Here is a 17615-nt window from a genome sequence, read left to right on the forward strand (position 1 = left end):
TTTTAATTCATAAATGACATGATTTATTAATAAATAAGTAAACCTTCTAGAGTTAAGAAAGTAGATATAGTGTTATTCATTAATTAATTTGGCAGACCAATATTCATATCAGAAATAATTATATTCTAAAAGGGCAGGGAAAACAGGTCAGTGTGCTGGTCTTCTGAAAGTGACTTATAAATATGAACTCTTCATTAAATGAAGTAATTTCTCAAGAAGCTGATCAACTCAAAAAAATAAATAAAAGAATTTGTTTAACAGAGGATGCAAGTATCGAAATTCAAAACCTGATTTTATTTTATTTTTTAGAACAAGGTGTTTCAAACTTATTCTAAATTTAGTAATATTTAAGTAACTCTTTTCTTGCTTATGATATAAGCATTTTAGCTGCTAAGAAAAGTTAGTCATTGGTATAAACTTTATGTTGTCAAGATCAGAAGCTTCTGTATTTTATTTAATGGTCACCCTTATATTATGTCAGTATTTTAGAACTGAAAGGGATCATTAAGAACATAAACACTATGATTATGACCATTAATACATAGTTAGATAATGAAACCAAGGTCTGTCAGGGCTGCTTTTATTTCTAGGGCTACCCAGCTGGTCAGTGGCAAAACAGCACCTGAACCCAATTCTTATGACTCCCAGGGCAGGTAGAAGAAGTATTTATCAAGCCAGTAACCATAAAGAAAAATTCATTTCTATAGCTATGGTACATATGTTTAAATTACTAACAATATTCACACTATCACAAAGCAAGTATTTACCTACCATATGGCAGGTATACATTCCATATATTATCTCTAATCCTTATCATACTCCCCCCCCCTTTTTTTTTTACTAGTGAAAGAAACTGGAAGTCAGGGTTTAAACAACTTGCCCAGGATAACACAGGTAGTAAATAACAGATTCGAAACCAGCTTGACCATAAAAAAAAAGTCTGCACATATCTTTCACCTCACTGTCTTACCTACCCCACACTATGAACTAGTAAATAATGAAAGTTAAAAGGAAAACAGCTGATTTCAACCTTACTAAAATTTCCAAGTGATATCCAAAAAACGTTTTAAAAAAACAAAACAAAGAGTACATTACATACAGGTTTCATTTGGTAGACAATCTTTTCACTTTCCTGCATTTGATCATGAAGGTTCATTTATAGAAAAAATAAAATAAAACTCACCATCAAGATATCCTTTCCCTAGAACTCATTAAGGCTAAAACAATCACCTTCTAGGACAGTCTACGGTCCTTAAGACCATGGCCTTCACTTTATTCAAGCCATTAAATCAATCACTGGTGAAATTTTCTAAGGCAGTGATTCTCAAAATGTGTTAGCTGTATCAGCTGGAACGGAGTTGGGAGATAGATGAAAACTCAGGGGATATTGCTCATAGTAGGAATGAAGTACTTCCAGGAATGGAAAAGAGAAACAGAGAGGCAGTTTACCTAAATAACATTGTAGGATTATCATCACTATTCATTTGTATTCAGTGAAGTCATTACTAGTCTTATTTCTCATCTGATAACTCTTTCGGAACACCCAAACTTTTCCATCAGGATAATTCCTTCCTAAAAAAATTCTTAACTACTGAATTCCACTACTGAATTCCATGGTGTGGCATCAAAATCAAAGTATTTTTTTTTTATTCAGTTTCCTATTATTCCATTTTGTCTAGACCTTAATCCTGTCCTATACAATCTTCTAAAAATATACAACAGTTGCACTTTTTTCTTTCTAACCATAAGCTAGTTTTTATTTAACTGTCTTACGGATAAAAATGACATTTATTTTACCTAAATCATCCCTCAAAAACCTCATGTTTTAGGTGAGGACTAAACAAGAACAAGTAATCAGCAAACATCAAGTTGCATGGCAGAGAAATTGGATCCGGCTCACTCATTAGTTTTAGCATGCTATACACATCTTTTGATAAAATTTTAGAAGGTACAAGATAAGAACTTTAAAAAAAAAATGGTAAAAAAATCTTTATTTTGCATATGAAGAAACTGAAGCCAAAGAGATTATGTGAATTGCCCCAAATTACAAATTGCATAGGATTAAAACTCAGACCTCCTGATATCCTTTGTAATTCTGGCAATAATAGGAAAAATGGTAAGGAAGCAGTCCATGAGCTTCCAAATGAGATCATATAAATCCCCAATCTCAGAACTAGACTGAGCTCTAAGCAAGAGATTCTGAACCCCCCACCACACACATGCACATGGACAAGGACTGGAACCTGTGTGCATACACAGGTACGAACACACACAGACACAAATACAGGCACAGATGAAGGCACAGACATTCATGCACACAAAAGCATACATTCCCCAAGCTGTTGAAAAATTACAAAGAAAATAGTTGACTCCAAATGGCAGTTTAACTTTAATGAACTACAGCATAGAAAACTGCCGACAAAGATGTAAATATTATCTCACATCTACCTATAATTGCTTCTACACCTTTTGTTTTAAAGTATGTATAAAAAAGGTAATGACTTCACTAAAAAGAAATAGTTACGCTTTTAAATATCTATATGCTCCCTATGTTTGAAAATGTAATTTACGATGAAAAGTACAGATGGGAATTTATTTTTTGTTTTGTTCTTTTTGCAGCTGGCCAGTATGGGGATCCAAACCCTGGACCTTGGTGTTATAACACCACACTCTGACTGAGATAACTGGTCTGTCCTCAGATTGGAATTTAAATCTCTAGCAATTATAAAAATTATTAATAATAATTAATCAATTAATCAACAATTATAATTATAATTTTGCCAATATCAAAAATTTATCATCTACACCCACCTACTTTCCAAAAGGCTTTAAAGTTTATGTACTCAGGGCCAGCCTGTGACTCACTTGGGAGAGCACAGTGCTGATAACACCAAGGCCACGGGTTAAGATCCTCTTACTGGTCATCTTAAAAAAAAAAAAAAAAGCTTATATACTTAATAAAGCAAATGAAAAAGCAAAAATCATATAGAGATGGCAGGATATCACTACAAAAAATAATAACCTTTTATACTTTATTGAGTATTAAATTTAATATTAAGCTTCCAATTAATAAGATAATCTCGACAGATTCTCTTATTATAATCTAATTCTCCTTCCCTCATTAAAGGAAGCAAAGCTATTTTATCCAGCAAGACTGTTTTCCTGGAACTAAATTTTTTAAAGAATGTATCATAGAGATTCTCATATAAAGGATCCTAAACTATCTGACAGACAGCAGAGGCAGAATCATGCTTCACAAGACCTTTTCTCCTACAACAAAGTTAAGGGGACAATGTAAAGCACTTTGATCCATTCCCTTTCTCTTCTTATACTCCTTCAAAATATCATTTGCTTTAACCCACTCATTTTATAAAGAATTTTCTTGTATCTTTCTTTTTTCTCTTTGTACCTGAGGTGATTAGCACTGTTCCCACTACCCAAAATTATGGAAAGCCAGTGAGTCCTATTCTAAAACATAAGACTATGACCAGAAAGAAAATATATTCAAAGATCAAGTTTGAAAACCTCTGCCATCCATCAACATAGGAAATAATACCCCTTCTTAATACAAGCCAGCTCTTGAAACAGTCTGCTCATTTGACATACGAAACTTCTGTGAGAAAACTCTACTTATTCATTCCAATTTTTTTTATTCAACCATAATGACCACTAATTTCATCTGCCTTTATTTCTCCCCAAACTATTCCACTGTCTAGACAAAAAAAAAATCTTTATTTTCAATATTCCACACTGTCACACTTATACTCACTCAACAAGTATTTCTTGAGCACCAACCATATGCCAAGCGCTGCTGGGTTCTGAGGATACACTGGTGAACAAAACAGATGTGGACCCTGCCCTGGTAAAGCTTACAGCGGCCTGATGCATGAAACAACCCATAAAGAAAATGAATTACATATATAAAAATAGCATTAACTATGTGCCAGGCACTATTTTAAACATATTCATATTTTAATTGTCTTAATCTGTACAATAATCCTCTGAGAGAATCATTTGTTGTCCAGATGAGGAAACTGAAGAAGAGAGAGGTTAGGTAACTTGTTCAAGGTCATTAGAAAGCAAGTAATATATATAATTACAAACTGTGGTAAGCTGCAAGAGAGAAACTAAAAGAATGTATGGCTATTCTTCTGGGAAGAGTTTTGGTTATTATTAGAGTGGGGCCTTCTCAGGGGATCCAGAGATCAAACTATTTTCACAATAATAAAACATTATTTGTCTTTTTCACTATATTGACATTCCTACTGCAGGTGCAAACTCAACGATGAGTAAAAGCAAGCATTTTAGCACAAGTCAATGCAGTGGCACTACACTGTACCAGTAGTCACTGTATTCTTTACTGCTATGCATTCGCAGGTTAAAAAATAACAACAGCAAAAACAAAAACAACAAAAAACATTTAAGAATGTTTTTCACGAAGCAATAAAAATTATTTTAAAAAATCTCAATCCTTGATTGAGTACATGTCTTTTTAACATTCTATACTCTGTGATATATGCATAAAGCATTTCTGCTGCATATCAAGCTACCTTGGCTCAAGGAAAATGGACTTATGCGAGTTGCAAGCTGAACATTTTTTTTGTGGAACACCATTTCTAAAAGATCAAATTATGATCATTCAGATTAAAATATCTGGCAGACATGTTCTTGAGAATGAGTAAAGTGAACCTGTTACTTCAAGAAAACAACTGACAATATTTGTTAGCAATGACAAAAATTTGAGCTTTCAAATAAAAATTAGAATTTTGGAAAACCTGAATCCATGGTCATAAGCTTGACAACTTCCCAACATTTAAAGATTTTTCTGATGAGATTAGTGATACTAACAAATGTGATTTTTTAATATTGGATAATGAGATGTGTCAACATTTGGAATATCTGCCATAACTTAGCAAACCATTTCAAAATTACCAATGCATGATGTTATGAAATCATGCCTGGACAAAAGATACATTCAGAGTGCTAGACAGACCAATTTATTTTAATTTAACAGATGTAACAGTGCATGAAATGTTCATTTACACAGTTTCAGATTCCACATTGCAACTCACCTTTAAGAAACTACCTCTTGTCAACTTTTACTATCAAAGAATGTCCATAATTATCTGAAAAGGCTATTAAAATAAGCCCCCTTTATCCACCTACAGATCTCTATAAGGTCAAAAAATTTCTTCCCATAGTTTAACCAAAACAACATATCACAATAGACTGAATACAATACCAGATGTAAGAATCTAGCTATCTTCTGTTAAGGCAGACATTAAAAAGTTTTGAAAAAATGTAAAACAATGCTATTTGTTTCACTAATTTTTTTTTTTTTTGGAAAATAGTTATCTTTTAACAAAAAATGATATTTATATTAATATGTAATGGGTTTGTTGCTATTTTTAAATGATATAATAAATATTTAAAGTTTTCTCAGTTTTAATTTCTAATATAGTAAACACCAGTACATATAACCCACATTGAAACAAAAGCTCTTTGGGTCCTCAAAATTTGTAAAAGTATAAAAGGGTCCTGAAAGCAAAAAGTTTGAGAACCTTGTTGTAGAGCTTCTGAAAGTGGGCCCATGTGGCTGAACCATATGAGTAAGGAAAGAATGGTAAGATATGTCACTGGAGGGATACCCACAGGTCGAATCATACAGAGCCTATCAGTCATAATAAGGAGTTCGAATTTTATTCAAAGTGCAATTGAGGAATTTTAAGCAGTACGACATGATCACATTTATGTTTTTTTAAAAGGGCAGCTGTGTGTAATATGAGAGACAAAAGGAATGAAATAAGGTTGGAGGATCTGAAAATGAAAACCAGTAGAGAAATCCGAGATGTATTTTGAGAGTTAAAGCACTTTGTACAAAATGAAATTCCAAATGCCTTAAAATGTTTCCATTTTAATGTCAAAGAATTCAGTTGCTTTATGATCAAACTAGACGTGGGGTAGGGAGGAAAATCAACCTACCCAATATTTTAGGAATGTCACAAGTACATTAAATTCATACTTGATTATCTTATTTAATAATGTTTACAGTTATTTTTAATCACAGTTCCAACTTTTTCTTAAAATGGAATACCATGAAATATTAACTCACAAATCATATTCTTGTAAATTACATATGAGGGGAATAAGTGAACCTGCAGATTTAGTCATTCAGTAAGGTGGCAGGCATTGTGTTAGATACTATAGTGTCAACACGACAGTTATCTCCCAGCTCTCATGAAGCTTATATTACAGAATGATCACTGGCCATCTTTGAGGATTCATGGCAAAATACTACAGGTGTTTTGAATAATTTATTCATTCAAATAAACATTTACTGAGTATACAATGTGCACCAGAGCAAAAGATGAATAAGACATGGATTCTGCCCCTGAAAAGTTCACTATTAGAGGAAGATAAAAATACATTTCCCCAATTATGATGCAAAGTGTAGTAAGCATTATTACAGAAGGATGTGTCACATACTAATTCAAAAAGAGGTAAAGGGAGGCAAGTCAGAAAGAAGCTCCCTGAGTGTTGAATGGAAATCTGCTAATACATGGGTTGGGAAAAGGGAAAGATCTAATATATGAAAAACGCTGGCAGGTGAGATAAGGATTAAGTAGGTCAGAAAGGTTGGTGTCTAACGTGAAAGCTCAAAAAAAAACAAAAAAATAAAAACGAAAAAAACCCCAACTCCTAGAAACCAAAATGGGTTCACAAAGAAATACTGCTACCCTCAAGTCGGCTTTCAAAAAGCATTTGACAGTTCAGATTACTTCACCTAAAATATAGTCCTGACCCTCAAAGAGCTTACATTCTAGAGGTAGAGAGTATGGCAACCACTTATAGTACAACATAGTAAATACAACAGAACTGAGTACAAGGCTTTAGGACAGGCTCTGCTTATAGAGAGCAGTGAAGAGATGGGTGAGGAAAGCCTTCACAGAGATGGTGATGTAACTGGAATCTTGAAAGCTAAGTGAGTATCTGAAACTGTAGACAGGGGAAACAAACAAAGCATTATACGCAAAAGCCTATGCCCAAGTACAGGAGCCATGAAAGAGAACACCTACTAATAGAACTGCAAATAGACCAGTTTTATTGAGGCAAAAGCATCTAAGAAGGGGTAATAAGAGAAAAAGACAGACTGGGCACTAATCACCACAATAAAGAGTTTGAATTTTAGCGAATAGGTAATAGGGAGGTAATAGAAATAAGAGTGACAGAATCAGATCTGCCTTTTTAGATATGAACCACTAAAATGAATCATTTTAGTATGATTGGGCAGCAAAAGGATGGATTGGTGGGGATATGTTAAGAAAAAGTTAAGAACTATGCTAGGAATATACACAATATCTTAAACTTATTTCATTATCTTTCCTGCCAGACCTGCTCCTTCTCCTGGATTCCTAACTTTCCTGCCAGACCTGCTCCTTCTCCTGGACTCCTAACTTCAGTGAACAGTACTGTGTTAGTTTCCTAGGACTGTCATAACAAATTACCACAAACTTGGTGGCTTAAAACAACACAAGTTTATTCTGTCACAGTTCAGGATGCCAGAAGTCTGAAATCTAGGTGTTGGCAGGATTGATTCCTCCTGGAGATCCTGAGAAAGAAACTGTCCCAGGTCTGTCTCCTAACTTTCGGTGGTTGTTGGCAATCCCTAATATTCCTTGGCTTGTAGACGCATCTCTGCTTCCCTCTTCACATAGCCTTCTTCACTGTATCCGTGTGTCCTTTTCTCTCTTGTCAAAACACTCTCATTGGATTGAAGGCCTAATCTAATCCACTATGATTTTATCTCCATCCATATACTAATTACATCTGCAAAGACTCTATTTCTAAATAAGGTCACATTCTGAGGTTCTGGGTGGACATGAATTTAGGGGTACACTGTTCAACCCATAACAGGTATCAAACAATACTTTTCCCAAAGAGAAATGTGATATCATCCTTAACCCTTCCTCTCCCTTTTCCTCTGCATCTACATAATTATCAAATCCTGTCATTTCTACTTCCTTTTCTTCATCTGCATTACCATTTTCATTTCAGTAACACTCTTGTCTACATAACAAACTTCTTTGCTACAACACTGGATGAACCTAATTATTACTCTCATTACCATGCCTGTACGTAAACAGATTAGTATTGCTGGAGAAAGTCACACAACAGGGTAGACTGGTTGCACCACGAATTTATATAATTAACTCCGTATAGGTCCTTAACATTGCCTGTCAATTCCTTCTACTTCTCTGGCCAGCTGGCTCTCTCACTCTTCCATAAGTTTCTAACCTCTTCCACTCACCTCCAGATCTCACTTTCATCTACTTTCAGCAATTGACCCAGGCTATTCTCACAAAAACTCCCACAATCTCCCACCATCTGCTTGCATCCCACTGTCCCTTCCCTCCAAGTATGAATAGCTGTCCTTCTTTCAGTACAAGGCCATTCTCTTTACCTGTACTTCCACATCTTCATTCAGAATCTTTTTAATAACTACCCTTCTTTCTCTATAATAGTTAGCTTTTCCCTCAACTAGTTGCTTCTTACTGACTTATAAACATGCTCGTTTATTTTTTCATTTAAAAACAAAATGAAAACAATACCTCCCTTGAACCCCACATTCTCCCTTACAGCCATCTACTCAGCCACACTCATTCTTCCTGCCTGATTTTCTCTCCATTTCCTCTGTCCTCCACCAGACATAAATGTGTGTTCATACAGAGATTGATTTCTCTAGCTTTGTATCCTCAGGTCTTCTACTTAATCCCTGTAAAATGTAAATAACCATATTAATAAACCTATCTCATGGGACTGTTGTTAAGAATTTGATGAATCACTATATGTAAAAGACTTTGGACAGAGCCTGGCCCATATAGTAACTGATCGATAAGGTTGGTAATATCATTACTGCTAATAATATCTCATATCCACCTATACCTATCCAGTCAGCTACACAAAACTGACATCTTGGAATTATCCTGAATTCCCTCATACCTCCAATTCAATCCATCTCTAGATTTTGTTGATTTCTGCCTCTCAAGTCTCTTGTTCTGAACACTCTCCTCAATCTTCATTCTTACTCCACACTATCATCATCTCACATGGATCATGATAAGAAACTCCTAAATAACTTCCTGCATTCATTTTTGTCATTCCCCCAAACTCTCTCCATACCATGGCCAGAATGAACAAATCTAACCTCATATCTGAGGTTACCATCTGATTTTAAACACTTCACTATGATAAAGTCCCAAATCTATTGTAAGACCTATAAAATCATGTAGCTATTGTCCCTCCTATCTGTTCAAACTTATCTTGCATCTCACTTCTTTTGCCCTTTGGTATCATAATACATACCAAATTTAGGTTTAGGTTCTTCAAATGCACTATGCTCTTGCTTAGTGCCCCCTTATCATAGGGGCTTCCCACTTCCTACTCCCTCTACTTCAATGTTGAATGATAATCCTTTTTCTCTTAGCCTACTGAATTCCTACTCATCCTTTATTCCTTACATCAATGGTAATTTCCTTAGGGAAGCCTTAATAGAATAGGCTCTCATTACTCTATCTATATACCTTTCATAGCACTCATCAAAGATGCAATTTCTTATTTACTTGATTATTCCCCCCAACAAATTCCCTCAATTGAATCCAAACTCCACAATAGCAATGACTATGTCCTTTTTTGCTCTCCGTTGTATCCCAAGTGCCCAATACGGTATCTGGCACATAATTAATGTTCACTAAGTATATACTGGATAAATATTGAACTTCAACTCCAATGTTGCAAAATAGTCTGTTTAAAAACAGAACAGATTTAAAGCAGCACAAAGACAAGAACATCACCAGGTTCCTTATCAATGTGGCTCTAGAACAAAATTAAAAGTTTCTCTACTGATATTAATTTAGATAATAGTCAGATTAGTATAAGATACTAATTCAGCAATTGCTGGGAGAACGTAGGATGTGATAGAAGGTATATTGTTGTGCTGTTATTTTAAAGGAGTGAACAGGCTGCACTTTGTATTTCAAGGCAGAGAAGTGAGTTTTTCTAAACTATTGGTTCACAACTTTTGTTCTGCTTTAATACACCTACTGCTGCTACTACTACTATTATTGCGACTACTATCCCAGTCAGTGCCTTCACCAAGTGGCACACAGCAGGAATTCTCAAACAGGTGGGAAGTATACTAGAGATATGAGCACAGTACTATGAAATGGTACCAACCTAAAAGATTCTGATATTTTCAGCCATCTCCTTCCCCTTAGAGACATGCCTCTTCAGAAATATAACCTATAGCGAGAATCAGTCACATGGATGTCATTTATATTTAATTTTAAAATGTAATCTATGATTTTTTTTTTTTTTTTTTGGCATCAAAATTGTTTCCTTAAATTCTAGATAAATATTAAATGTGGTGTTACCTAAAGAGACAAGGACTGGGCAACAGGGGCAATCTGGAAGGACTACAGTGGAGGTATTTGCGTTTGATTATATAAAAATATTTTACTGTGTTAATATAGTTAAGGATACAAATCTCTAAAACCACTGAACTTGACGTACATTTGTTATATCAAACCACAGATGGCCTCAAATATTATGTCTTCATGTCCATACAATTAAAACAATAAAACTAATTCAATCCACTTACTTAAATAAAACAGGGCAAGAAAGTATGAAAATCTTTCCCAAAATTTCAAGATCTCAGAAGATTGATAAAAGTATATGCAGCAACCCTTGAAATTCTGCAGATGGCACAACAGCAAGTCTACCTTGAAAGGCAATGAACCTCTTTCCACAGAATTACACAACTGTTTCCATGTAAACTGTATAAGCTGCTAAGTGCGTAAAGATTAATACCAAAGACAAATAAGTCAACGTAACTGAAAAAATACACAAACAAAAAATCAAGTTATGTCCCTCCTCCTTCTGTTTTCTAAGATCATTAAGTCAAGGATTTCAAGCATATTGAAATAATATGCTTACATTGTGATATGCCAACTTTTCTTATTTTCTTATTTTGAGAACTAATGCAATCTCCTAGCTAGGACATGGAGTCAGTATAATTACAAATTCTGAAAAAAAAGACCATAAATAATTTATTACAACTCTGAATACTCATCTAAAATATTTTTAAATGAAAAAAAAAAAAAAAATTGAGAACTACCTCCTACTTAAAAAATGATCCTTTCTCCAAAATTAGATTTTACATCTGACATCAGAAAACATCACTGCTTAAAATTTCCTAACTTCATTTTTAAAATAAATTAGACATTGTTTTATTTTTTAAAAGCTATTTATCCCCAGTAGATACTTGCAGTTGAAAAGGATATGAAAGTCCTCATGTGGCACATGATCTTCATTGTTAAAAGCTAAAGCACTATTTCTAAAAACCATCAAATGCAATTTCACTACCTGAAAAACATAGCTATCTTCTAGAAATTACCACTAGTTAGGAAATCAAGAGACATTTTCACTTACCTACATAAGAAGTGATTACCTTGATATCAGCACTTTCATTCCAACATTTTCAAAAAGGATGAATGAAATTAAGTCCTCTCAGTGCTGAAGAGCCACAGAATCTTGGAGGTGTAAATGTATGCTAATCAAAGATTAATTATACCACACCTTTTATGGCTGACTAATAGGAAAGAGGAAGAATGCTGACAACTAAGCAAGGAGAGGATGCATATCTATCATTTGTATTGATTTGGATACAATGGGCACTCTCAATTATTACAACTAGTAGCAGATAATTTCTTAGGAAAGCGAACGTTCAAAGAGTTTTGCACATTAGTATTTATTGCCTTTTTAACTACTTTTAAAATGAAAGATCCATTCTCTTATTTAAATTGCTTAGTTAGAAAGTGATCTTTATGTAATAAGTTAATCTACCATGATTTTGAAATATGGTAATAATGTCCTAATTTAATTTTCTGGACGATGTGGTAGGTCTGTTTTGGGTTTTTTTTTTTTTTTTTTTGGAATCATCACCACTCCACCCTCACCCACAGCCAGGATTAGAGACTAAAACAAATGATCATTCTTTACACACACTCAAAAATAAATCCAAACTTTGGAAAATACAGTAAAGTACAGACACATACATCTCAATGTTAGAAGTCATTTGAATAACTGCAGAGAGCTCTGCAGGTATTTGCCTGTAATTTAAGTACCAACTGTGGATGTAAACCGAGAAAGACAATACTATCGTATATATTTCACTAACCGAGAAAGACAATACTATCGTATGTATTTCACTAAATTTGCTGAAGAGCTTTGATCAAATTCCCCTAAATAGTTCATGCATATCTATGTGTGCAACTATAGACGTTGATCTGGAATAGTTACAATGAAAATAATCAGGACTGTATCTGTCTGAAAATATGCAAATTTGGTTTATCAATGTGAAAGTAGGTCTGCAAAACTCAAATGTCAAAAGGTGAGCTAAGGTATTCTCAAGACAAAGACCTTTTGTTAGGTTTATTAATGTAACACGTACAAGGGAGGCTAGTTTGTTCCTGTTTCCTCCTGAGATACTAGGGAGGTGGATGACAGGACGCCGGGAAACCCACACGTCGGTCTACACCCCTTTTCCTCCCCCAATCTCACCACGCTTCTTTCCTTCGCACACATACACACTCACTCTCCGATTACATTCGAAGCCCGGGTGCCCCAATGGGCAGTTAACTAGGGTCGTTTCACTGGTGCGTTAAACGGGATCTGACGCCACCGGGCAGCCTGGGGTTGAATGCCAGCGCCCGCGACTCACCTCTAGCTTGTGGTTGATCTGGGACACAGTCTGGGCTTTGTGGCAAAGCTGCGCAAAGCAGGAGCTCAAGCTAGTCATTTTCTGTCGCCCCTCATAAGTGATGTCCGCCTGGTCTGGATCGATCTCGCCCAGGAGCAGATCCACATCAACGAAGGCTTTGTCGAACTCCTTCTCCAGCACCTCCAGCCACCGGAACATGGATACCCCGCCAGGGGAGACCCCCACGGCGCTGGAGGCGCCCCCGGGGCCCCCTCCCGCTCCTGCCGGGCATGGGCCGCCCGCCGACATGGCGCCGTCTAGGGCCTCCCCCGACTGCTGCTGACCCTAGCCGCCCACCCGCGCTAAGAGAACTGCTGGGACTGCGGGGACTCCAGCGCGTGCGCGTACGCTCCGTCTGTCGTTCCTTTCCCTCGCACCGCTAACGCTGGCAAGGCAGCCCCAGACTGCCAGGAACAAGGAGACTGAGGCGACCGGGGCAGCACTTGCGGCGGCAGCACACGCAAGACTCGCGCCGACCCACCTCCCGGATCGCCCCTGCTGCGCATGCGTAGCGAAGAGCTGGGCGGACGCAGCCCGGAGGGACGAAATGGGCGGGGCCAGGGTGCGCCATTGGCCTATGAAAGGCCTCTGCCTGGGACTGGCCCGTCAACGGCCATATTGACGACTAGCAAACTGTAATTGGATCCCTGGGAATAGGAGGTGAATGGTGTCGGCTTCCAGGTTGGAAAGGCCCGGGGAAGAGAAGCGTGTCCACGTCGCAGAAGGGATCGGCTTTCGCCTGTCTGACTTCACAGTGGGTGGGAGCCGTTCTACAGTAGTCGCGTAAAGTTGCCTCGGTGGCGTCCGGGGGCAGGGGAATGAGGAGCGAGGAGCATGCGCAGTAGCCACGTTTCACCTTTTTCATTCCAGTTCCTGCTTAGGGTGGGGTGGGTGGATGCACTGACTGTTTTTGATAAACCGGATCCTGAATTCCAGATAGGAAATGCCTAAAGCTGCACACTGAAGTGCTTGACCAGGTTTTGCTGAATTAGAAGACCATTTGTCTTGTGATTGAGTCAGGCCTGGGTTCAGATTGTGCACCCTGTCACATACTAGCTGTGCCACCTTAGTTGCATTATGTAACCCCAAAGCCTAGTTTCCAAAATTTACTTCATTAAGTAATAAGGTAAAATACTTAGCGACAGTGCTTGGCCCATGGTATTCCTGTTATTACACAACAGGTCATTGATTTTGAAAGCAACTACTTTAAAAGGTGTAATTTTTAAAAATTGGTACACTGTTCCCACACGTGACATTTCAAAAAAACCTAAAGTTATAAAGGTTCATATATTCAGAAATAAACTGAATGTAGAGCCCTGTTGAGGCGTTGATGACACAAAAACAAATGCCATGTGACCCTCTCTCAAGCTGAGATAGGCTAATAAGCCTACTTAACTCTCACAACTACAACTTTAATTTGAATTTTACAGTGCCTTTGGGAGTGTTCAGCAACTGCTTTACATTCTGCCTACCCACTCTCAACCCCCTTCTGCTTCAAGAGTAGCCAGTATGAATACAGTAGGCTGGTAGGAATTGTGTCTCCTGCATTGCTTACGGGATTGTTTTACTTGCTGAGTACAGTCTTCTGTGAGCTGTTCTTGGGACAGACCCTTCCAATGAATCACCACCCAAAGCCTGCACTGTGTGCCCCTTGCCAACACAACACTGAGGAGCAAGAAATCAGTTTTAGTCTGCCCTCTGGGTTCTGCAGGGCAGACTGGCTAGAAGCAAGGAATAAAGTTCTTTGGCTTCAGCAAACTGAACTAAGCAAAACTATAAGATCCTTGCCTTTAGCTTAAATAGGAACTTCCACATAGGTTTTTAATACACATTAAATAATGTAAAACTAAATGTGCATCTATCCCCATTTCCTTCTGCCTTGAGCTGAATGTCCCCCTAAAACTTAATCCCTACTATAACTGTTGAGGGTGGGAAATCCTATTATGTTAATTGAAAGGTAGGGCCTTTAAGAGGTGATTAGATTGTAGGACCATGCCATACTGAATGGATTAATAATGGTGGTCAGGTGTTGCACTCTCTTTGTCCTCACACGGATTTGTCACCTTTCTCCCCTGGGTGATGGAGATGCGAAGGATTACTCAAAGCCCATTTCTTCTGAGCAGTGAGACACCTCGAAGGGGTTAACTTCTCAGAACCCTCAAGGGAGAGGCATTCCTCCTTGGGAAATTAACACCGAACTGGGGTTCTTTCAGTATTTATTCTCCAGGCCAGAAAGTTACATAAAAGGAACATAGGTGGAGTTATGGCTAAGTATAGTTTCACAATAGAAGCTGGTAACATCAGTGAAACAACAAAGTGACATTCCATAATGCAGTTTGCAAAAGGTTAAGTCAATCCACCAACAAAAGCTTGTTCTTAGCAAATACTGTCTTTTCCTACAGCAGTTTCCTCAGTATTTTTACATAACAATAAAGCAACTTTCTTAACATATCAATCAGTAGGTTAACCTGCTCCAAGGACATCTGTCCTTGAGCACGCAATTTTGCTGTATTACAATTCTTTATCTACATCAGAGACTTTAGCCTGGGGAAATTTTCCTGTTTTTTGCAAGCTTAACATTTCTATATGTAATTTTAAAAAGTTAGGTTATACCTGAAACTACAGGGCTTTGGAAACTAGGCCCTGTGAAATACATTTGCTTTAGAAACATTAGTATACTCACAGTCAGGGGCATGGTTCTGAGAGCTTTAAAAGGGGAACATGAAGAGTCTCTCAGTCTCTGCTCCACCATTTTGCAATGTGATAGCCTGCCATCACTGAAGTCACCACCAAAGAAAGTCTTCACCAGATGTGTTCCCTGGACTTTGGACTTCCAACCTCTGAAACTGTAAGTGATAATTTCGTTTTCTTACAAATTACCCAGTTCCAAGTATTTTGTTATAAGCAACAAAAACAGACTAATACAGAAAATTGGTACCAGAGAAGTGGGGTATTGCTTATAACGAGTACTCAAAATGTGGAAACGGCTTTGGAACCGGGTGTTAAGAGGCTGGGAGAATTTAGAGGAACAGGCTTGAAAAAACCTAGATGCTCATGAAACTTAGAGTACAGGAAAACCAGAGGAAGTTTGGAATGTTTTGGAGATTGGTTACACGGTGGTGACCAGAATGCTGATAGAAATATGTACTGTAAAGGCCATTCTGAGAAGGTTTCAGATAGAAATGAGGAGCTTTTTGGAAAATGGGACAAAGATCAACCATGCTATGTACTTGGCAAGGAACATGACTGCATTCTCTTCATGCCCAAAAAGCTTTATGGAAAGGTAGAACTTCAAAGTGCTGACCCAGGGTATTTGGAGGAAGAATTTTCTAAGCAGCAAAGCATTAAAGAAGCTGAATGGCTACTTGTAACAGCCTATGTTGAATTATGGCAGCAAAGGCATGATAAAAAGCCAGAATTTAAAAGGGAAGCAGAGTGTAAAGATTTGGAAAATTTGCAGCCTGGCCATGTGGTAGAGAAGCAGAGAGTGTTTTTTCAGGAGAAAAATCCAATGGTGCTGCAGAGGGACTGGTTGCTAAAGACATTAGCATGACTATGAGGTAGCCGGGTGCTAATAGCAAAGACAATGGGAGAAAGGCCTTAAAGGCATTTCAGAGATCTTTGAGGCTGCTTCTTTCATTACAGGCCCAGAGGTCTAGGAAGAGAGAGTGGTCTTGGGGAACAGCCTGATGGGCCCTCCATGGACTTGCTGCCCAGGGCCACCTTGGGATGCTGCTCCCCAAACCAGCATCCCAGCTGCTTGGGCTGCTCCAGCCATGGCTAAATTGGCCCCAGGTGTGGCTGGACATGCAACTTTGGAAAGTGCAAGCTGGAAACCTTGGCAGCATCCATGTGGTGTTGCGTCTGCAGGCTCATAGAATGCCGGAGCTCTGAAGGCTTGGGAGCCTCCACCCTGATTTCAAAGGATATGTGGAAAAGCCTGGGGATCCCAGAAGAGGTCTGTCACAGTGGCAGAGTCACTTCATTAGAGTAATGCCCAGTGGAAACATGGGGTTGGAGCTGCAGCAGAGAAACCTCATCAGTGGCCGATCTAGTGGAGGTGTGAAAGCAGGACCACTACGGAGAGCCCAGAATTGTAGAGTTACCAGTGTGCAACGCCAGCCTGCAAGAGCTAAAACATCACTGGAGACCAGGAAAGCCATACAAGCGGAGCTGCCAGTGGACTTGGGGACCCAGCCACAACACCAGCATGCGGAGTGCATTGAACATGGAGTCAAGGTACATGATTCACCAGCTGTAAGATTTGATGCCTGACCTGCTGGGTTTTGGACTTTTTTAGGACCTGTTACCCCTTTCTTTTGGCCTATTTCTCCAGTTTTGAATGGGAACATTTACCCTATACTTGTCCTACCATTGTATCTTGGAAATATATAACTTGTTTTGAGTCCATAGACGGGGTTTTGAGACTTTGGACTTTTGAGTTGAAACAAATTAAGACTTTGGGGATGAAATGAATGTATTTGTATGTGAAAAGGACATGAGTTTTGGGGGGCCAGAGGAAGAATGCCTTGGGTTGAGTGTCCCCCCAAAACTTAATCCCTGCTGTAACTGTTAAGGATCGGAAATCCTATTATGGTAATTGAAAAAGTGGGGCCTTGAAGAGGTGATTAGATAGTAGGACCACACTATAGTGAATGGACTAATAATGGTGGTCCGGGGCATGGTTCTGAGGGCTTTAAAGGGGGAGCATGAAGAGTCTCTCAGTCTCTGCTCCACCATTTTGCAATGTGATACCCTGCCATCACTGAAGTCACCACCAAAGAAAGTCTTCACCAGG

General features: G+C 38.1%; 1 protein-coding gene across 1 annotated transcript in view; it reads right to left on the reverse strand.

Annotated features, from left to right (window-relative positions):
* GOPC (golgi associated PDZ and coiled-coil motif containing) overlaps nucleotides 1-13307 on the reverse strand; it is a 47582-nt gene extending 34275 nt beyond the window's left edge. The window contains exon 1 of the mRNA XM_063096881.1: nucleotides 12779-13307. Within this exon, the coding sequence (XP_062952951.1) occupies nucleotides 12779-13066 (288 nt within the window). The 5' untranslated portion in view covers nucleotides 13067-13307. The remainder of the gene's footprint in view (nucleotides 1-12778) is intronic.
* Nucleotides 13308-17615: the final 4308 nt, after the last annotated feature.

This window comes from Cynocephalus volans, chromosome 5, assembly GCF_027409185.1.
Source record: "Cynocephalus volans isolate mCynVol1 chromosome 5, mCynVol1.pri, whole genome shotgun sequence".
Taxonomy (NCBI): domain Eukaryota; kingdom Metazoa; phylum Chordata; class Mammalia; order Dermoptera; family Cynocephalidae; genus Cynocephalus; species Cynocephalus volans.